The following is a 22,936-nucleotide window of genomic DNA, read 5'->3' as shown; positions in this document are numbered from 1 at the left end:
CATGTGATGTACATTAGATGAGCATGCTTTCACTTACACGCTATTTCCTCATATACAGTATACTAGCCAAATATTTAACCTGATGGGCTGCATTTGACAACAGGTTCTGGTCAGTGCAACATAAACTGTAGAGATCTATTTTCTTAAGCCTTAAAGGAGAAGAGAACATTAAAAGAAGAAAAAAACTAAAGAAGAAATCACTCTTAATTATTTACATTGTTCAGGTAAGACAAGTTAAACAGTATGAATGAAAAAAAAAAAAAAACACTATTCAGAATTAGAGAGAGAGATTAGGGAGAAGTTATTATACAAATAAATAAATGTTTTCTTTCAAGTACCAGCATTACTGAATTTTATCATTACCAAAGTACCAATAGCTGAATTGATTCACAAACATTACCATACACTTTTATGAAAGGAAAGTAATAGGAAACATTTGGATTATTTTTTAATGAACTCTTTATTTTAAAGGCTTTAATTTAACTCTGCAGCTCATTCTCTGTGTTCCTTAGCAGCTTTAAAATCAAAAATCAAGCTTTTTCTGTCTCTTTTTCATGCTTATGGAATGCTCTTCCTTCGGTGCTTAGACACTGTCCAACACTGGACTGTTTTTAGAAGTAAACTTTTTAAAGCTGTTTATTGTCATTGAGTGCACTTTGTCATCACTACATCGTTATTTTATGCTGTTGTTGCACTTTGGGTTTAAGAAAAGTAAATTAAAAATAGAATGCATTATTATTATTATTATTATTTAAAAAAATTCATGGATGTCTTACCAATGCTTTGGTGCTTTGAAATTTTCAGATATGGGGAGCAATCAGTCAGTCCTAGAAAAAAATGGCTACACTTTGATGAGTGAACAAGACAAAAAAATCATGGTGAAAAATAAAGTTGGTGATCAGTTTGTCATTAAAAAGCTGAAAGCTGGCCAGGTAAGATGAACACTTTGTTTATAGTATTTAAATAGAAAAACAGCAATTCTGACTTCTGTGTTTCTGTCTGTTTTCAGAAAGATGCATCAAACTTTCTCCAACAGATCAAGCATCCGCACATAGTCCATTATAAGGAAATCATCGAAGGTAAAAATAAACTTTACATTGATAAACCTTCCTAAGATACATTCAGGGCTATGCGGTGTTCACATGCAAACATTAATAAACTGTTTTTAAAGTACACTGTAATGTACTGATCTGCTTTCAGATCGTGGCTGCTCATATCTTGTAATGGAGCTCTGTGAGGGTAAAGATTTTTCTCAGAAAATCCAAGAAAAAAAGGAGGTATGTTTGTATAAGAGAGGGTGAAATTTAATCCATTGCCATGATTTAGAGAATTAAACGGTAGTTAACTGTATAATTATGAACTGGTGACTGGTGAAATTGGTTTAAAATCTGAAATGTTTATCATTTTATATATATATATATATATATATATATATATATATATATATATTTATTTTGTGAAAACCTGCATCTGAATTGTCAATCATGTTATCGGTTTAATATGTTACCATAGACATTGCCGTTCCCTGCCCATATGTTTTAATTTGATTTGTTAAGGTCTTTGACGTTTGCGTTAACTGGAAGTTGCTGCAGACCTTATTTCAGTGTAGTGACATATTTCCAACTGAAAAAAGTCATTAAAAAATATTTTAAAGCATTGTATCCCATTAAAACTACTACTGATTAGTAACTATGATCTTAAAAATAAAGGTGCTTTAAAAGCACAGCGATGCCATAGAGGAACCATTTTTTCTATTCAGTCAAAGGCTTTTTAAAAAAACATCATATTCTTCCCTTTTTATAGTCTGAAGATTTTACCACAAAGAACATATTGTAAAACAAAAAGGTTGTTCAGATGTTAACGGTTCCTTATGGAACCATAAAAAAAAAAAAAAGAAAAAAAAAAAGTTATTCTTTGGTATTGTTAAGCACCTTTATTTTTAAGAGTGTAATCACAGAATTAAACATATCTTTAACAAATAAAAAGTTATTTTAACATGTTTAAAGAAGTATGTTTGTATAAATCTGACACCAACATGCTTGGAGACCTGTTTTATTGAATAAAAATGAAAAAGAAAGCACTTGCTTTGGAATTAACAGTCTTTTCTTATCAGATGACAGGAACACAAGGACACCAAACAGAGGGAGGAAACACAGTCCACGAACAATGGGCTGAACAGGTGATGAAGAGATAGAGTGTGCTGGGAATAAGTGCAGTTCTTCATGAGATAATAATTTGTGATTAAACTCCGTGATTAAGAACCGGTGTGAATGGTGACTGTGCAGATATTGAGAGAGTGATTGATATAGCAGTGACAGTAATCAGGAAGGAACAATAAACCTTACAAATATAAGATGATCTGTAAAGTTCTTCCATTAGCTATTTACTGGAAGATTTGTTAATTTATGATGTCACTATGTATCTCACAATAGCCTTAAAAATACAGAACTACTACAATAATGATTTACAAATTTTAATTTTACACATTTACAGATTCTGGACTGGATTGTGAAAATCTGCATGGCATTAAAGCACCTGCATGATCAAGAGATCCTACATAGAAACCTGCAGCCCAAGGTACAATTTAACTCTGTTAATGCACAACTAATGAATTAAATTATTTATTTATTTATTTTTATTTATTTTTTTACATTTTGTGTTATGTTTAATCAGAATATCATAACTGAAGCTTCAGGTGAAATGAAAATTGGCTTCACTGCACTTTTGAAAAGTTAGAAAAATGTAAATGTGTAAAAGTAAAGTTTGTTGTAAAGCTGATAAATAATTAGATTTGTTTATGCATATAACTAAACTGACATTAACCTGCTTTACTCTGGTCTTGTGATTTCTAAAGACTTGTTACAATGAGAGCAACAGAGCTCAAATAGCTATATAACATCTGTAAGCAAAGCTTTGCTAAAATTATACTTAATAAATGTGTTTTTTTTGTTTGTTTTTTTTTTGTGACAGAGCTTATTTTTCACTGCATGTGAAACCATTCGTCTGGGAGAGTTTGGACAGATTCGTGAATGGTACTGTATCCACTAATTTCATTCAGAACATGATTTGACAAGAACTATTTAGCCTGTAGTACATGAAATATGATATTATATATATATATATATTTAATAGGATTTTGATTCTATAAAAAAATATTGATGCACTGAAATTGTAATATCACAAAAAAATAGTAAAAAAAGCATACTAAAGACAAGTAAACAAATTACAATAGAAAATAAAAACTTAAAACACTGAAGAATTATTATACTGTATAAAGTAAATGTACAAATAGACTGAATAGTGTTCACTGTATAAATTCAATATACATTCAATCTTCTTTTCTTTGATCCTTTTGAAAATTAAACCATAAGACACAATGGAAAACACACAAAGTGAAACATCACTGTCAATGTCATGAACGTGCCCACTATCAACATAACCTAAAATCATTCACAATAGCTCAAGTCCCTAAATACTGTTGCAGATAACGATTAGCTCGTATCTCAGATATCTGCCACAAAACATCTGTTTAGTTTTGATTGTTGTGCAAATTTAATTATTTACGCGAGTATATTACATACAAAGTCAATGCAAAGACATGAATAGAGGCCTCAAGATCCGCCTCAATTGCGTCTTCCATGCAAGTTAAAAATATTAGCCGATATTAGCAGATAGATTAGCAGATACAAGTTTGCTATGCAATTCAGTCAAAAGTACAAAGGCGGCACTCTGATAAACAGCATTGAATTTACATAAACATGATGAGATTTTGCCAAAACTATTTGCTCTGGAACAAATAACAGTTTAACGAGACCAAAGACTGCCCGTTAGATTTACCCAAAGCAAAATTAATTATCATGTTTAACCACTAAAGAGACATCAGAGCCAACGGTAAATTCCAGAAGATCTGGCCGAGGTGTGGTGCTCTCGGGCGGATTCATGAGGACAGATCTGAAGCTCACATGTCCAAAAAACGATGACGCCAATTTTCAAATATATGTTATCTTTATTAACAAACTGCATATTTGAACTATAAACAAGTACATTCACGCCTGAAAACCTCTTCAAACTACATTCCATGATACAGAGTAATATTTATAAAATGATCCTGGACAGGGGCGCCGCTAAGGGGGGGTAAGTTAGGATAATTCTAAGGGCCCACACCTTTTAGGGGCCCCCAGAGATCTGCTTTTGTCTGGTAGGGGGGCCCAACCTCATATTTTGTCATAGGGCCCAAAATTGCGAGCGGCGCCCCTGATCCTTGATGTGAAAATACTGTTTAGACCAAACACAGTGATCTGTAACATGTATTTCTGTTTCTATCAGGTCCAGTGAGGCACAAACATCAAACACAGAATCTGTCTCATATGTTGCACCTGAGATTTTGAGAGGGGAAACTTATGATGAAAAATCGTAATAAACATAATACATTTTTTTAAATTTGTATGGTTATGACTAAACTGTTTTTATAGCTTAATACTGAAACTCTTTTTTTTTTTTTTTTTTTTACAGAGAAGTGTGGAATCTGGGCTGTATCATCTATGAGATGTGCATGCAGAAGTGTGCTGTAAGATTTTTATTTCATCAGATATTGAGCATGTTTAAATCTTTGTTAACCTTTAATAAAACAATAAATAAAATCGATTGATTTTATAATATAAATAAACTGCTGGTTAGTCCTGAGACCCTCTCAACTACAGATGCACTGATATCAAAATTTTGGTCAGTCAGTACATTCAGTTTCCAGATTATTATACATATTCTTTTTAATAACTCATCATTATATTGTAGTTCAATTTAAAATTTAATTTGGTTTTTCAAGGTATCAGAACACGTGGTTTTTGGCAGAATATCCTGCCTTTTCCATAAATGAATCGGAAGTGGGGTTGTTAAGCTGTAAGAAATTGATTAAAGTCGTTATTTTTGTTTTCTTTGCACAAGACAAATATTCTCATAGCTCAGAGTTGCTCAACCCTGGTCCTGGGTGATGCCCAGTGTTTTTGGGGTGCACTAGAACATGCTCTCAAGCTTGGTGGTTCGAAAAACACATTGTTTTTCACATAATTTACATTATATAGCTTTCTCTCCAGGCTGGCACAAATGGCAAAAAAAAAATAAAAAATAAATAAATTACTGCAATGTGTTCACTGTCAAACTCTAAAATTTGATTATTTTTCATTCCAAAAAACAAAACATAAAAACATCATTATTTTATAAAAAAAAAATGTTAATAATTTCTTCTTTTTTTTCCCCCATTTGCAACAAAATATTTTAGTTTGACTTGTATACGTTTTCATTAGATCAGATTACATTTTAAGCAATGGTCATGTTCATGTCATGTTACAGTGTACCCCAGCTATGGGGCATGTTGTCACATTTCACTTCTATTCTTTTAGGGTAAAATAAATAAATTAATTAATTAATTAATAAATAAAACATATACACTGTAATTACGAAACAAAGCAACATATTATACTAGGCAACTGTGAAATTAATGCGGATAAAAAATTATACTCTGAACCCCATGTGAATTTACAAATACTGAGAAAGTCAAAGTCTCCCCTACCTTAAATGGTATAAGAAAAGTCTTAATTATAATTTTAAGAGGTCTTACATTTGAAGACGGAAAGTCACGAATTGCAATATAGCTTAATGTGATGATGAAGACTCTTCTTTTATTGAACAAATATGTACGGAGCCCCTAAAGAGACATGGTGTTGGGAAAAAAATCAGGGTTAGTGAAATTTGGGGCAAAAGGTTTTTTTTTTTCTTTTGCGTTCTCTCAAGAAACTTTGTGTTTCCTCATGAAAGTTTTACATTCTCTAGCAAAGATATTTGTGTTCCCTCGCAAAACTTTTGAATTCCTTCCTTGATATTTGTGTTTTTAATTTTTTTTGTTTGACATTTAAATTCCTTCTTAAATTTACTATGCATATAAAAAAGATTTTTGTTTGTTTGTTTGTTCACTGATGATGATGATAATAATGATGGATTATTATTTTTTTTTTAAACTACTTACAAACTATTGGACTCATATTTTTGACTGTTATTAGTTTGCAGGAAAAAGCACAGTTGATATTATTCCAAAGATACTAAACAGCTCCTATGAAGCTCTTCCTGAGACCTTCTCTGAGGACCTTCATCAGCTAGTAAAAGACACACTTGAGACCAATCCAGCAGATCGCCCGTCTGTCAGTGAGATCTTGATGAGACCTTTCATTGTTAATCACCTTTTTAAAATGGTGAGTTTACTACCATGTTATTTTTTTCAGAAATTTTGTCATAAAATAAAAGTGCTTTAGACACTGGCACAGACGTTAATGAAATTAAACAAAATATTAAACCATAAGTGAACACAAAACTTTCATTTCATTAAACTTGATTTTTTATTTTTATTTTTTTCAGAGCAAAAAAACAGTTAAAGAGCTTATTGTGTGTAAAAAATCTGAAGACAGTCAAGAGGCAACTAATGAGTCTGAACACAGTCAAGAGCCACCTAATGAGTCTAAAGTCAGTCTAAAGGTACTGGAAGAGCTGGCCGACGGTTTGGAGAGTTTCCACTTCAGAACAACAGTCGGCAGTCTTGCAGGAGGTGTAGTAGGTTTGGCTGGAGGAATCACATCTATAGTTGGACTTATTCTCACTCCTTTTACTCTTGGAGCTTCTCTGATAGTAACAGGAGTGGGAATCGGTGTGGCTGTAGCTGGCGGAGCCGCATCTGGAGCAAGCAACTTAGCAAAGATGTATAACCAGCGTTCAAGCCGCCAAAATGTCAAAATGCTCATTACAGAGATACAAGAAAGAATTACCTCCACAAGCTACTGCATTCAAAACATTCACATAGCAGTAGAAACTCAGAAACTGTTGTCTGAAGGCAACAGAACATGGTCGAATGCACAATCTGGGGAAAATACATTCTTGAGAGCTGGAGCTCGACTTGGGCGAGGACTGGGAGGAATTGCAGAGCTTATCCGTTTAACTCAAGTCTCAGGTGTTGGGAGAATTGCAGCTCAGACCGCTAGAGTCGTGCGTGTGGCTGAAGTGGCTACAGGGGTTTTGACGGGGCTTTTTGTAGCTGTTGATGTCTTCTTTATCGCCCTCGACTCCAGAGAAATTCACAGACTTCGCAGAGATTACAATGCCACCAACAGAAATGAGCAAGAGCTGCAATCTGAGCTCATGAAATTTGTACAAAAAATAAGGGAGACTAAAGAGGAGCTAAAAAAGATTCTGGATGAATTAAAAGTTGAACTGCAAACATTGGAACCTCAGATACAAAACTAAGTTTATAATGCTCATTATGTTCTTTCATCATACACATACATATTGATCATAGCAGCAGGATATGTTAAGGTTTGCTCTGGGTTTTCATGCTAAAAGTAATTTATGGTTTGATTATCACTCAGAGAAAACTTCTTAAGAAGGAAATTAAATAATTAACTTTCTATACCTCCAGTGTTTCAGTGATTTTAAGTATCTGGGCTGTATTGGGGCTTTATCTGTTTTACAATAGTATGCTTTGGTTTCTTAATGTTGTCCAAAAAAAGGAATTAATAAGCACAAATGTCTTTTCTTCTGTTTCACTAAATGTTATTTCCCATCTTCAGTGTAATTGCAATTAGGGATGTCAATATTCTGGAAAATGTGCATTTATTTGTCATTACAAACTAATGATCTGATCAACAACTAATACGAATAATTTACACTGCCTTTAGTATAAAACTGTTTTAAATACAGTAGCATATGAAATACAAACATGTCTCATTTAATCATTACTTTGTGAAAGTGTGACATTTTTTAGACATCTGTCTTTGGATGCAAGTCAAATAATATTATGCAAATCATTAATTCACACACTGTTTGAATGTGGTGCATACACTGCTTGATTCTGGCAATTCATACTGATGCTCCCAATGAAGACTATCAGAAGTCATAGCGTGACTGGAACTGGAAAAATACCAGTATAAATTTCAAACAGTACAATATGATCATTTTGCTTTATTTCATTGCCTAAAATACAGCTGTTCTGAATTTCACCACTATGTGGCCAAACTGATGCGAAACAAACAAATCAAACCACATCTATAATACAGATATAAATATACGCTATATTACCAAAAGTATTGGGACACCCCCTTCAACTGAACTGTTAGACTACTTAAGTAATTTCCATGAGTAAAAATCTTAATGTTTAAGCATATAATGTTATATGTCGTACATTATAGCAACAGTTTGGACAGGACCCTTTTCTGTTCTAACATAGCAATGCCTCTGTGTAAAAGGCAAGGCTAAAATAAATAAATGAGTGATTCAGTCAGTGTGGAAGAACTTGACTGGTCTGCAGAAAGCCTTCAGTCCTAATCCCAAATAAACACATGTGGTGTGACTTTAAATGCAGACCCTGAGCCAATACATACACTATGGACAAAAGTATTGGGACATCTCCTTCTTTAGAACCGAAAAAAGGCACTTCCAAAATGTTTATTAACAAAAATGGAAACATAATTTGTAATTTGTATTTCCATCTCTGTTGCACCAGTTTTGGAAGTGTCTAAAATGACTGTACCCATATATTTACAAGACATTGGTGTTTTGGAGTGTTTGGCTCATGGTCTGGATTTAAAGTCACACCAGACGTGTTCAGCTGGGATTACGACTGGGCTTTTTGCAGACCAGTCAAGTTCTTCAGCACTGACTGAATCAATCATCTCTTTTTAAACCTTGCCTAATACACAGAGGCATTGTCATGATAGAATAGAAAATGGTCCCGTCTAAAACTCTTACTATATAATTAGAAGCACGCAATTAAACGTTAAGATTTGTACTCATGGACATGACTAAAGTAGTCAAACCTGTTAATTAGAAGGGGGTGTCCCAATACTTTTGGCAATATAGTGTATATCAGTGGTTCAGTATACAAAACAAGATAATATGTATTTAAGCGCTCTGTGAAGAACAGTAAAGGCTTCTATTTAAGAATGAGCAATGCAGATAAATCACAGACATCTCTTGAGTATGTGAACGTGAAGAAAAAACATTTTGAAAGAAAGTGAAGCAAAACATTTTGATGGCTGGTTGCAATACAGGGGTCCGTTCTTCGTACCTCGCTAACTAAGTTAGCTGGATTTGATTGTTGACGATTTGCCATGATCTTGGATCGCTCGGTTCTTCGAAGCTCATCCTGGACTTGCTGTCATAGCAACAGGTGCGCAAGCTTAAACCTGCTCTGGAGCAGGTTTATTTCACGTAAACAGGATTTAGGCTGCGCTCCTGGCGGGTTATGATTGGTTGAAATGGCGAGGTCACATCTGATTGGTTAAAGAGCCCAACTGACGCGGACTGACTCACGTGGGAAAAGAAAATATAATGAATAAAAACTGTACTTTTTAAACTTGCTATTCATGAAAGATTCCTGGGGAATAAAAAATCACAGGTCCCAAAAAATATTTGGTATTGATATGGTTGATATTATCCAACATTGATCATTCTAATAATAAATCAGCATATTAGAATGATTTCTGAAGGATGTGACACTTAAGACTGGAGTAACAGCTGATAAAAATTCAGCTTTTCATCACAGGAATAAATTCTATTTTAAAGTATGTTAAAATATATATATATAAAAAAAAACATTATTTTATATTGTAAAAACAATTTGCAATATTACTGTTTTTTCTGTATTTTCAATCAAATAAATACAGGCTTGATGAGCAGAAGAGACTTCTTTAAAGACTATAACAAGTCTTACTGACCCCAAACTTTTGAACGGTAGTGTATAAAAAAATAAAATAACATATCAAGGAAAAAAACATATAACATGGGCAGCATTAACTCATTTAATTTGTTCACTACTTTTTGCCAGCCTTCTCTTCTTGCTTTTCCAGCCTTTGCAGTGTTCCCTTGCGTTTTAATTAAACTCTGAAACTCCTGAAATCCCTCAATCAAGAGTTCTTGCTCTGCTGCAGAAAAATACTGAGCGCGCTCCTTCGTCATGTTCGCCGGCCAATCAAAGCGTTGCCGATCAATGTTTCTACTATCGATACGTAGCCCCTTTCAAGCCACCCAGTGATCTCAAATAACTTCATCCAGCTATACTAATCATCAACAACAGGTGCGTTCGGAGAACCGGAATAGCGAGCTCATAGTTAGCGCGATGATTTGATCTTGGATGTGTCATTTGATCTTGGATGTAGTAAGCGAGGTACGAAGAACGGACCCCAGGTCATAAAACCCACTGTCTTTATGTAAACAACACAATCACATTTAAAATAAATTTTCCCCAAAGATGGTTTCCATATAGTTCTGGTTACGTTAAGTGTTTGTGTTTCTAACAAGTTTGCTTTTAGTAGTCATGTACGTGGCATTATCATTGTGAGCCTGCGATTGGGTCTGCAGGAGTTTGGGTGGGCTCCACCCAAGTCAGCAAGTGAGCTACAGTTGTTATAATGGGAGCGGTCTTTGCTTGCTTTTAGTACATGATACATTTGTTATGTTGCTAACTGCACATTACACAGTTTCTGGATTGACAACATTTTTTAAATGGTGGATTGAATCTGAAACCACGATAATTGACAGTGATAACCATATAAATGGGCAGAAAAAAATAATAATAATACTGTATGTCTAAATAGATGTAAATGCAAACTCATAGATCTGCTGTTTGTTCTATGTAAAGTCTTATTTTTATTTATTAGTTATTTTTAATTCAGTAATAGTTTTAATTGTATACCATTTTAATTGCATCACATCAGTTTTGCACATCTGTATGAAACACTGAAAAGTGCTGTTTAAGTTGTTTAAATATTTACATTTATTATGTATATTTATACTACTGCAGAGTTTCACGCAGTGTTCTTAAGCAGATTGTTTTAAATCCAGTTATGTTTTGAGACTGCTTATTTGTCACCTGTGGTATCAATTTAATATTAGTACAGAGGTATTAGTTTCTGGTATTGTACCATTGAGCCAAACCTAATAAGCCATTTTATCAAACTTAAAACCTGTTCTTCCAACTAGAGCTAGATAGTATTATCTTCTTGGGGACAAATCAGTAAAACTTACTACAGAAATGAAGACTACAGAAAATGAATGGTTGCAATTGCAAGGAATACAATGGAAGCACATGTGAATATGCAAGATTAATGTATTCAGTGGAAACTCAGCACTGGCTATTGTGTCCCTACAATAACAGACTGGTGTGTAAAACTCTCGGACATATTTAAAAGAGTTTATGTCGCTGTTAAATTAGTTGTTTCTTTTTTATGAGAGTTCCAGGCAAGACACTGTGGGAATGCTGTGCTGTGAAGAAGCAACACATGTGTTTAAGATGTATTTATATATTTAAGAAGCTCCTGGTTTTTGCCACACTCTCTCTCATTTTTGTTTCTTTGTTTGAAGAATGAGATTGTTTTTTTTTTTTGTTTTTTTCCTCCTTGCATCCACACCTCCATAGCTTTGAGAATCCCATTTCCAGTCATTTATTTATTTGATTTTGTGTTGTTTTTCCTAGACTTGTTTTGTTTTCAAATAAATACTTTATCTTTACTGATATTAAAAATGCATCTTCTTGATGTTGTGATTTTGAGCCGAGTCATAACATAAATTGGGGCCTCTTCCATGATCAATTTTGTTTTGGAGTTAGGATTTTATTCATGGTTTTTCCATTCAATAACCCAAAGAACTATGGTCAAATGCAGCAAAATAGTTTTTTATTTACATTATTCAAAAAAACAAACAAAAAAAAAAACAATAAAAAAAGGGTATCATCTTTAGAAGGGGACAAGGCCAAAATAACAAACATAACGAAACTAACTCTTTTATAACCAACTAACCTATAAAAAGAAAAGAAAATACAGCAAACATATTAATATTATATGTATAACACTAAATTGATAAAGAATTAAATATGTTCCTTAATTCATGAAACATTTTCTTTTATTTAAAATTTGTACATGTAAACATTTTACATTTTAGACAAGTGCAAAGTTGGAGCTTTATGAAAAAAAAAAATTGGTAACACCTACAAAATCAGGTGATTATGTTCACACATCTATGCAAATTTAAGTTAAGAAAATAAAAGTTTCTAAGTACTTGTACACATCTTGAGTATGTATTTTTTTTTTTTTTTTCAGAATGGGTGCCTGCACTGGATGGCCGATTTCACTTGCATTTGTATACTAGTTCATTTCATCTTGAAAACACATACATAAAGTTAATGAAACAGTCCTGAAAATGATGAAGATTTTTATTATTATTATTATTATTATTATTATTATTGTTGTTGTTGTTGTTGTTGTTGCTGCTGTTTCTGTTATTATTATATGCTAAGTCAGTGTTACTGTACATGTTTTACTAAATGTATAGGCTAGTTTATGGTTCCTAACACCATCATTAAAGGTATTGCTTATTTTAAAGAAAGTCAATTTAATAACTATTGTTTACTAAAGTTAATATTTAGACAAATTCACATATTAAAATACACAAAATTTCAATTTTCTGGATTTTCAGAGGTAGCGTAAGCAAAACCCCCACACGTGTAGCACCACCTTGTGGCCAAAAACAACAACAACAAACAAAAAAGGCCTAGAATTTACAGTAAAATACAGCAGCTATGAATTATTATGGTAGCAACCTTTCAGGTTTTACAGTTCTAACTGAAATTTACAGTTAAATAAGGTAATTTGTTTATATACCAACCTATACTATATAAGTACTAAAATCAGTTTTTTTTTTACTTTTGCAATACACTGACAACCACCAAATGCAGTTAGTGATGAGAAAGTTACATGATGAACCAACGCCCATCACATGCAGGTTTTAAATATTGACATATATAGAAGGTGCACATTGTCATCCACACAAACACTAAACACCATCATGGTAACACACATGAAACTGAAATAATGAAATAAACATTCATTTAAAGGGATAGTTCGAGCATTTAAGACATGAAGTTGTATGCAATCCTTATCAGCACTATAGTGTATACACACTGACCCACACTGCGTTCACCTCCCTGGTCAGAGTTCTGGCCGCTGGAAGTTTTTCAAGAAAGTAGTCACGGTTAGTTTCCGGGGCCTCAAAACTGTGCGTTTTTACGTGAAAAAATATATGCGTTTCAAAGCTTGATTAATTTACATCACAAAAAACACTCCTGACAAAAATCATACCTCAGTTTTAATCGGCACTATATTCTTTCCGTTTCCATCAATCCGCGCTGCTGTCAGTTCGCACGTTCCGATCAGCTGTTGATAGCGCGACTCGCTGACAACATGTCTGACTACGAAACTTCTGATGATGAAACCAATTTTAGCACAATGTCAGACGGAACAGACGATATATAAATATTTATATTAGACCTCGTTTCACGTGATTTCCACAGGTGTCTAAACATCAGATTGTTTACTGTACAGTTTAGACATGGGATCTCCAGTCCTCGTGAGCTACTGTCTTGCTGGTTTTAGTTTTTCTCTGATGCAACACACCTGACTCAAATCAACGGGTAATTAGCAGGCTTGTACAGAATGTCTCATTTGAGAAAGGTGTCCTGACATAGGAAAACATCGCGCTGCAGGAATGTAGCTCACTATGACCGGAGTTGGAGATACCTGGTTTAGACCTACCTGTATGTGACTTCAAGCACACTTATAAACACGATGATACCGACACACGTTCCGCATAGTTACAGACAATAACAAATATAGCAAAGCATCATATTTTGTTGTGTTATATAGATTCAATTAAATTCATTAGTTATGACATTTGCCGATTTTCTCACCACATAGACAGTCGATTATTGTCGATGCTATCACTGCCCCGGTTAGAATATTCTCAGTGTAACGTTAGCCTAAAAACCGACGTTAGCTTCAAAATAAACCTGTCGTATGCGACATAAAGTTAGTAAATAGAGCTTACCCGTGGTACTGGTACAGCAGAACTCTTTAAAATCCGTTTTTTGATTTTTCCTCCTTGGTTGGGGATGTAATCGTCTTCGCTGAAGTGAGCGCACACACGAAAATCCTTGATACTGGATATTTTAGCTCCCGCAGAGTAGCCGATGGCAACCAGCCAAAGCTGTCTCATAACTATATCAGAAACAGGAAAACGATGGAATCTGAACGGCGATCCCTGCACATTCTTGTGGTCACAACCTGGGAATTTACAAGTTCGCACCATTGTTAATTTTCTACTTTTTACGTCATTGTCATTCGAGTGTGTAATGGAACAGCTGATCGGAACGTGCGAACTGACAGCAGCGCGGATTGATGGAAACGGAAAGAAAATAGTGCCGATTAAAACTGAGGTATGATTTTTGTCAGGAGTGTTTTTTGTGATGTAAATTAATCAAGCTTTGAAACGCATATATTTTTTTCACGCAAAAACGCACAGTTTTGAGGCCCCGGAAACTAACCGTGACTACTTTCTTGAAAAACTTCCAGCGGCCAGAACTCTGACCAGGGAGGTGAACGCAGTGTGGGTCAGTGTGTATACACTATAGTGCTGATAAGGATTGAATACAACTTCATGTCTTAAATGCTCGAACTATCCCTTTAACAACATTAGGTGTAACATACAACCATAATGTACAAAACTGCTAAGAAAAAAAAAGAAAAACATCAACTTTGAAATGTAATGCAGGGAATTCTGGGAATGTCAATTATACATTATTTTTCACTTCCAAAAACGATATACCGGTATTACCATAAAATAACATGCAATGTCCAATACAGTTGTTCACCGTATAGGAGAATTTACTGTTAACCATTTAACAGGTTTACTGTGGCATTTTTATAGTGTTGCTAAAGCTCTTCTCATCTCTTCTTGTTCCTTCCCTCATCATCACAGTCCATTTAGAGGATTAATATCATTCAAAAATGCAAATCTGGATGGTTTTTCGAGGTCATGAACTGGAGGATGGAGGAGCGAGGAAATGTAGAATCATCAATACTCCCTATATTGAGAAGCACCTCATGTTTACAGGTCAGCTGGTCTTTCTGGGTCACAACCCAGCACTGGTTAAAATCTGCAAAATAATTTGTGAATCTAACACTTTCTGATAACTTTTGGTTCACTGTTCCTTTCGAAAGCATGTGTCATGATCGGGGCTGTGGGTTTCCCTCAGCCACTCGAGGTCGCTGTTCCCATTGCACTGCACTCCCCTGATTGTTCACGTCTGTCTTGTCATTTGCACTGATTCACTCACAGCTGTTCACTATCTGGACTCTGTATAAGAACACTCACTCTTCATTCCGTTTTCATGGCTGCATTGTCTTCTGTCTCGTGTATTCTGTGTTCCTGTTATCCTGGCCTTGGTTTTGTTTATTTAGCATTTGAGTTTATGTTATGTTCTGCCGTGTTGGCTTTTTGTTTGTTTGTTTATTGTTTTATTATTAAAATATCACTCACCTGCTTTTGGACCCAGACCTCCCTTATTCGAACGTGACATGTGGAGTTTATTTAGTCACCACAATCAAAATATGGTGTCAGTGGTAAAACTTGCAACAACTGTGTCAAGTCAATACAGTCACAATTGATAATTTTGAAATATCCTATGTTGATGCAAAGCAGAAAGTTGAAGTGAACAAAAAGAGTAGACTATAGACCACATCTTTTATAATTTAAGATTGAATAAAATTCAGAACATAGTTAGCTAGGGTGCAAGCGGGTCGAGTAGGGGGCAGGCCAAGATCTGGTGAGCTCCTTGTGCAACTCCGTAAAGAATGGCACTGGTGGGAGCGCAGCGGGGCCGCAGGGACCCCATGTACCAATAGTTACGCTTTAGGCACCTCCAACCCAATCCCCTTGGCGGCCCGGAGGAGCATAGCCAACAGTTCGGTGTCAGCCTCAGAGGGGCGATGTCCCGGCGAGTCGTCCACTGACTGTTCACCCTCTAATGCTGTGATAGACATCTTATTCTCCGGGGCGCACCAAACGAGACGCTGGGCCCGCAGGGCAGGGTAGCGATCTGTTTGGGCAGCAGTACAGGGCTATGTGGTGGGGCAGAAGCCCATGGGGCTTTGCCCGGCGGGACATTCTGCACGGTCACCGTGACGTCGTCCAAGCACCTTTCCGTGGCAGCCGTAATGCCTTTACGGCTAAACAAACTGCCCCAGGAAGGACTAAAATATGATAAGAGTGTTGTGTTCTCTTCCATTTCATTGTTCATATTCCTGTCCACTAGGTGGGACTGTTGGTATGAGAAAGGAAAGAAAGACGGAGTAGAGAGAATAAAAGAAGAGAAATGATAGCTACTGTAACTGATTCCTTGTTGTTTTGATTTACTGTGCTGGCTTCCAAAGTAAACAGAACTTAACAAAGAGCTCGCTCAAGTACTGAGGAGCTAAACTATTGAGGGCTTTATAAGTAATTAGCAAGATTTTAAAATCTATACAATGTTTTATAGTTAGCCATTGCAGTGTTGACAGAACTGGGCTAATATGGTCATACTTTCTAGTTCTAGTAAGAACTCTAGCTGCTGCATTTTGGACCAGCTGGAGTTTGTTTATTACAGTTTTTTTCAATTGTTTACACACAATTTTGAAAACCGGGGCGCTTGTATATACATCAACCATCTTTTTGTCCTTCAGACTTACCTTGTTCTAAGCGTGAGTAGAATGATGATTCCCAGAGCAAACAGTTCAGAAAGTGTGCGGATCCGTGTCAGAAGAAATCTGACACCAGATGACGTGCGCAGCCTGTTTGTTATGTGTTTGGGTGAGAGCACGCGCGCTCCGTTCTTGAGAGTGCAGAGCGCGTTCATTGTGAGAGTTTCTCTCTAAGGATATACGTCGATGCCATCGCCTGAGGATATGCTTGCTGTCTCTCGGTGGGGTTGGCGTCGACGCTGAGGGCATACGCGGCAGCGGGTCAGGCTGGTGCTGCCTGCACACAGTGGCAGTGTTGCAGGCGTACCAGGCTGATCTGCTGGAGGATAAAGACCCGTGGAGATGGCTGAGCGGTTTCACACCACAGATTTGTGGGTGAATTTGGCAGACATCAGGGAGAAAGAGAAGTGCTTTCTCCTCGATGCGCCAGTCTCGCCTTCCGAATTATTCTGTACATTCGTTGAGACGGGGGTCGACTAGTTCAGGGAGGTGGAGGCGTGCTCAGCAGCTACTAGACCCCTTGGATCTTTTTGGATCTTTTGGGTCTGTTATTCCTCACCGGTCTTCATCCCCACCCAAACGCAGGGGGGAGCCTGGCCCCTCCTGGCCTGCGGGCTGGAGGCAGGACCAGGCGGTTTGTGTGGCCACTCGAGACCCTCCTCCTGGGAGGAGTAGGTCTCAGAGGAGACGTGATGTGCGTTATAGGAGACGGGATCGTAGGGAAACGATCCTCTCCCTTCTCCCTCACTATCGTTCGGCCGCCTGCCCTTTTTCCCCCATAAGACTCTGGGGCTGGGCTGATGTTAGATTGATAAACTCAATGTTGGCCCGGTACATGAACTGACATATATGTGGGTGTGTATATATGTATATGTATGTATTCTTTGTCTACCAGCTCCGCTTGGGTGAGACTTTAGTATTTGAGCTCCATACTGAGCTTCTACGGTCCCTAAGTGTCGAGTGTAGCCAGGTCTTCCCTCGTTTGTGAGGTAGTGTACCGAGACCTCCACTCGTAAATAACTCCGGTAGGGGTTAAGCGTTGTCAGGCTTCCTCTCATTCTGAGAGTTATCCTTTGAAGCCTCCGCTGTTTTTGAGCTCGGCTTAGGCATTATTTATACCTGCATATGCATGTTTACACACCTACTGGGTGTGGCAGACTCCCCGTCCCGTGGTAAGAGTCTGGCAGAGACTCCGCTCTTTATTTGAGTGTAAAGACCGGGAGATTTGGGTGAGATCTCCACCCATCCTATAGTGTAAGCAACCTTGGGTTGAGTGTTGTAGGCTGCCTCTCTTTGTGAGTCAGTGCATTGAAGCCCACGCTCCCCAGGGCTCTGCTTCTAAATTCTTAGGAAGAGGAAAGTTTAGTAAACCCCCCTGTGAGTATTTTTATTCAGGCCTCCTCTCTCTGAGAGTTGCGCTGAGGAGTTTTTCCCTCTTTTGAGGTTCATGTTTAGGCCGATTTCTCACAGTTCTATCAGTACTGGGCAGTGCTAGTAGCTTGTAGGCTCCTTTGAGCCTCGCTTTTACACTAAGCGTATTGTGGCGGGTCTTCCCTTGGCGAAAGCCCTGTGTTGGACCTCCAGAGTTCACTTTTGAACCCTGTATAGGCGCTTAAAGCTCTGTCCGGATGGTAGTTTGAGCCTCATTACTATATTGGGGTTGAGTGTAGTAGGTCTCCCCTCATTGTTAGTGAGTTGTGTTGTTTAAGACCTCCACTCCTAGATTTTCCTGCCACGGTGAGCGTTGTCAGGGTGTTGTAGGCTTCCTCTCGATATGAGAGTCTTTCTGCAGAGGCCTCCACTCTTGAGTGCTGCTGATTAGGTCTCCTCTCGCCTGTGGCGTTATGATGATGATCTGGCTCTCATAGTCTTCCCTATGGCTTAGACTGAGAGCTGTTAGATGTGTTCTCTTTGTGAGAACCATCTAGCTGCAGCCGTCGCTCTCCTTAGAGCTCCGCTTCTAGTACATTCTCACAGTATATAGCTGGTAGGCCCTGTTAGGTCTCGCTAACTATTTTGGTATTGTGCTAAGAGCCCCTCTGCCAAGGCTGAGTGTGGTTAGGCTTTTCTCTCCTTAGAGATTCATTTTGAAGCCTCCACTCTATAGAGTCCTATGTGTAGACTCTCGGGTGAGTTTATGTACTTGTAGTGTTGAGTGTAGCCAGGTCTCCCCTCAGTGAGGGTTATTATCTGAGACCTCCACTCTCGAGCTTCTCTCTCTAGGGAATATTAGGCCTCTTGTGTCGGGTCTCCTCTCTGCGAGAGTTGTTGACCGTCACTCTGATAGAGCTCACTTGGCCCATTCTCACAGTCATGACAGCTGATAGGCCCCTTCCTGGCCTCGCTAACTATCCTTGGTGGAGTGCTGATACTACCACTCACCAAGACTGAGTGTCGTCAGGCTTTTCTCTCTCTTTAGAGATTCATTTTGAAGCCTCCACTCTACAGAGCCCTGCTTTCAGCATGCGAGCCCTGCTGTGAGTCTTGTTATTCCCAAAAAGCGTTGAGTGTAGCCAGGTCTCCCCTCACCGAGGGTCATTATACTGAGACCTCCACTCTTAAGAGCTTCTCATAGGATTGAGCGTTGTCAGGCTTCCTCTCATTACAGAGAGTCTTCTATGAAGCCTCTGTTCTCCAGAAGCTCCGCTTCCAGTACTTTCAAGCGTGAGTGTAGATAGGTCTCCCCTCACCAAAGGGTTATTTTGTGAGACCTCCACTCCTAAGAGCTAGTGGATTGAACGTTGTTAGGTTTCCTCTCATTTTAGAGAGTCTTCTATGAACCCTCCGTTCTCCAGAAGCTCCGCTTCCAGTACTTCCAAGCGTGAGTGTAGTCAGGTCTCCCCTCACTGAAGGGTTATTTTGAGACCTCCACTCTTAAGAGCTGGCGGATTGAGCGTTGTCAGGTTTCCTCTCATCTAGAGAGTCTTCTATGAAGCCTCCGTTCTCCAGAAGCTCCGCTTCTGTACTTACAAGCGTGAGTGTAGTCAGGTCTCCCCTCACACAAGGGTTTATGTTTGAGACCTCCACTCTAAAGAGCTTCTCGTAGGATTGAGCGTTATCAGGCTTCCTCTCACTATAGAGAGTTTTCTATGAAGCCTCCGTTCTCCAGAAGCTCCGCTTCTAGTACTTCCAAGCGTGAGTGTAGCCAGGTCTCCCCTCACTGAAGGGTTATTTGAGACCTCCACTCCTAAGAGCTGGTGGATTGAGCATTGTCAGGTTTCCTCTCATCTAGAGAGTCTTCTATGAAGCCTCCGTTCTCCAGAAGCTCCGCTTCTGTACTTGCAAGCGTGAGTGTAGTCAGGTCTCCCCTCACAAAAGGGTTTATGTTCGAGACCTCCACTCTTAAGAGTTTCTCGTAGGATTGAGCGTTATCAGGCTTCCTCTCACTATAGAGAGTCTTCTATGAAGCCTCCGTTCTCCAGAAGCTCCGCTTCAGTACCTCCAAGCGTGAGTGTAGCCAGGTCTCCCCTCACTGAAGGGGTTATTTGAGACCTCCACTCCTAAGAGCTGTAGGACTGAGCGTTGTCAGGTTTCCTCTCATTTTAGAGAGTCTTCTATGAAGCCTCCGTTCTCCAGAAGCTCCGCTTCTGTACTTACAAGCGTGAGTGTAGTCAGGTCTCCCCTCACACAAGGGTTTATGTTTGAGACCTCCACTCTTTCAGAGCTCCGAAGCTCCGCTGCCAGGCTCTGCTGGCGCCTGTGATAATGATACGGTGATTCCCTCGCTACGCTCTGGGCACCTCCTCAAATCCACAATAGTGGTGAGTACTCACGTGAAGCTTTGAGCACTCTTTAAAACCCACGTGAAGTGGTAAGTGCACACGCAAGTCCTTGGGCACTTTCTGAAATCCACATGAGTGGTAAAGACTCCCCCCGAAGGTTGGGTTCTTTCTAAAATCCTGTATGATATGGGTTACGCAGTATTTCTCCGTTCCCATTCTGGAGTTGGTTCTAAACACCCCTGGGTTTTTCCAACTCCACTGCAGACAGCACTACCTATAGGGTTGAGTGCCGCTAGGCTTCCTCTCATCTAGAGAGTCTTCTTGCAGAAGCCTCCACTCTCCTGGGAAAAAAGAAAATAAGTCCGGGCGTGAGTGTAGCCAGGTCTCCCCTCACTGAAGGGTTATTTGAGACCTCCACTCCTAAGAGCTAGTGGATGGAATGTTGTCAGGTTTCCTCTCCTTTTAGAGAGTCTTCTGTGAAGCCTCCGTTCTCCAGAAGCTCCGCCTCCAGTACTTCTAGGCGTGAGTGTAGCCAGGTCTCCCCTCACTGCAGGGTTATTTGAGACCTCCACTCCTAAGAGCTAGTGGATGGAATGTTGTCAGGTTTCCTCTCCTTTAGAGAGTCTTCTGTGAAGCCTCCGTTCTCCAAAAGCTCCGCTTCCAGGCTTTGCTGTCGCCTGAAATATTATATTGTGTTTTTCCTCGCTATGCTCTGGGCACCTCCTCAAAATCCACAATAGTGGTGAGTACTCACGTGAAGCTTTGAGCACTCCCTAAAACCCACGTAGAGTGGTAAGTGCACACACAAGTCTTTGGGCACTTTCTGAAATCCACATGAGTGGTAAAGATCCCCCCCTAAGGGTAGGGTTCTTTTCTAAAATCCTGTATGGTATGGGTTACGCAGTATTCCTCCGTTCCCATTCTAGAGTTGGTTCTAAAACCCCTGGTTTTTTCCAACTCCTCTCCAGACAGCACTATTTATAGGATCGAGTGTCGCTAGGCTTCCTCTAATCTAGAGAGTCTTCTTGTAGAAGCCTCCACTCTCCTGAGAAACTCCACTTAGGTGGTTCTATTGCTTAGGTTCTTGGAGCCTCATGAATCACCTCCAGTGTTGAGTGTAGTTAGGTCTCTGACCTCCACTCCCAGAGTTCCCCGCAAGCACAGAGTGTTGCCAGGCTTCCTCTCGATTAGAGAGTCTTTCTGGAGCCTCCGCTCTTCAGAACCCCCGCTTAGTATGAAGACTTAGTGATAAGCTTCACTACTTTCTGTAGCGGTGAGTGTAGTTAGGCCTACTCTCGCTTAGAAGAATCAGGCCTCCACTCCTAGGAGTTCCGTGCTTGGGTAGCCGAGCTAGCTGTGACGTCGGCCCAAGCGATTCTCGCTGGTAGTGGGGAGTGATGTTCCTTCTTGACTCCTCAATCAGTCAGTTGTTCACTTACTCCTCAGCATGGCGGCGTTGGTATTGACGTTCCCATAGTGTCCACCAGGACGCAGCGTAGAGTTCCCTCCGGAAGGGAACAGGGGTTACATACGTAACCTAGACGTTTTCATTTAACCAACACAGTCCTCAATGATCAGACACTATTGCAGACAGTTTCACACTGCTGTGATAAATAAAAAACACATTTGTAAAAAAACAAATTTTAGGAAATAGCATGTGCTAGATTTTTGGGCAGACATTGTTACGTAAGGGATCATTTCGATGACAAAACAAAATAGTGACAAACAACATTCTTCATGATTAGTTTGAGATAATAGGGAGAATGTACACAAATACGCCTACTATAAACTTACCAAGCACTGCACAACACTGATGCTGCAGACTGAATATTTCAAGTATTTATTTCAATTCAAGAAATACAGTATTGCTTACCATAATCAGTTACAGTAATCAACCAACAATGAAATCAATGAAACAAATAAAATCTGTAGACAAATAAAAATTACTGCATGAAGTACATACAGTTTGACTCTGAAAAAAAGCAACACAAATACCGTAACTATTCCTCATCTCTCCGTCTGGCTGGATCAGGCCATAAGATTTCACCCACATCATTTTTGGTGAATACAGGTGAACTCACCTGCTGCCTTTTATAGCACACCTGAGTGCTGCGTTTTCAAATTAGCACATGTGTGCTTCCACACCTTGTGGATGTGTTTATCCAATTTGTTCATTAGTGTGGTCATTGGCAATCCGGGGCTTTGTAATGACAAGGAAGTAACCTCACAATCCGTATCTGTGTCTAAAGTGTCGAAATGTGTGTAGAGTTTTACAAATCACTGTGTGTAATGTTTTGCGAAAAGAGTGAAGCAGACATTGTGTGTAATGGTGTGCAAATCTGTGGCGGTGTTTTGCTCCTTGGAGCAGAATTTTGCAAATTGTGTGGAAATTTTTATTTTAGAGTGTAAACAATCGTAAAAAACTGTAAGCGTGCAGAACAACCACCCAATAAAGCATTACAATAATCTATCCTTTAGGTCACGAATGCATGAATTAATGTTTCGGCATTTGACATTAAGAGCATTAAATCGTAATTTTGATATGTTTTTGAGATTAAAAAATGTAGTTTTGCAAATGCGCCTTTCAAAGGACAGATTGCTATCAAAATA

At 38.5% G+C, this 22,936-nt stretch overlaps 1 protein-coding gene across 1 annotated transcript; it reads left to right on the top strand.

The window, feature by feature from the left end:
- The first annotated feature begins 806 nt into the window (after window positions 1–806).
- Window positions 807–7,284, top strand: LOC141331728 (uncharacterized). The gene is made up of 10 exons (XM_073836760.1): window positions 807–932; window positions 1,010–1,079; window positions 1,201–1,279; window positions 2,469–2,577; window positions 2,971–3,032; window positions 4,327–4,413; window positions 4,513–4,567; window positions 6,054–6,242; window positions 6,406–6,432; window positions 6,505–7,284. The coding sequence occupies exons 1-10, from the start codon at window positions 807–809 to the stop codon at window positions 7,282–7,284; spliced, it is 1,584 nt and encodes a 527-aa protein (XP_073692861.1).
- The last annotated feature ends 15,652 nt before the right edge of the window (window positions 7,285–22,936 follow it).

The sequence above is a fragment of the Garra rufa genome, chromosome 3 (genome assembly GCF_049309525.1).
Source record: "Garra rufa chromosome 3, GarRuf1.0, whole genome shotgun sequence".
In the NCBI taxonomy this organism is placed as follows: domain Eukaryota; kingdom Metazoa; phylum Chordata; class Actinopteri; order Cypriniformes; family Cyprinidae; genus Garra; species Garra rufa.
The sequence above is the reverse complement of the archived record's forward strand: the minus strand, read 5'-3'. Positions and strand labels throughout refer to the sequence as shown.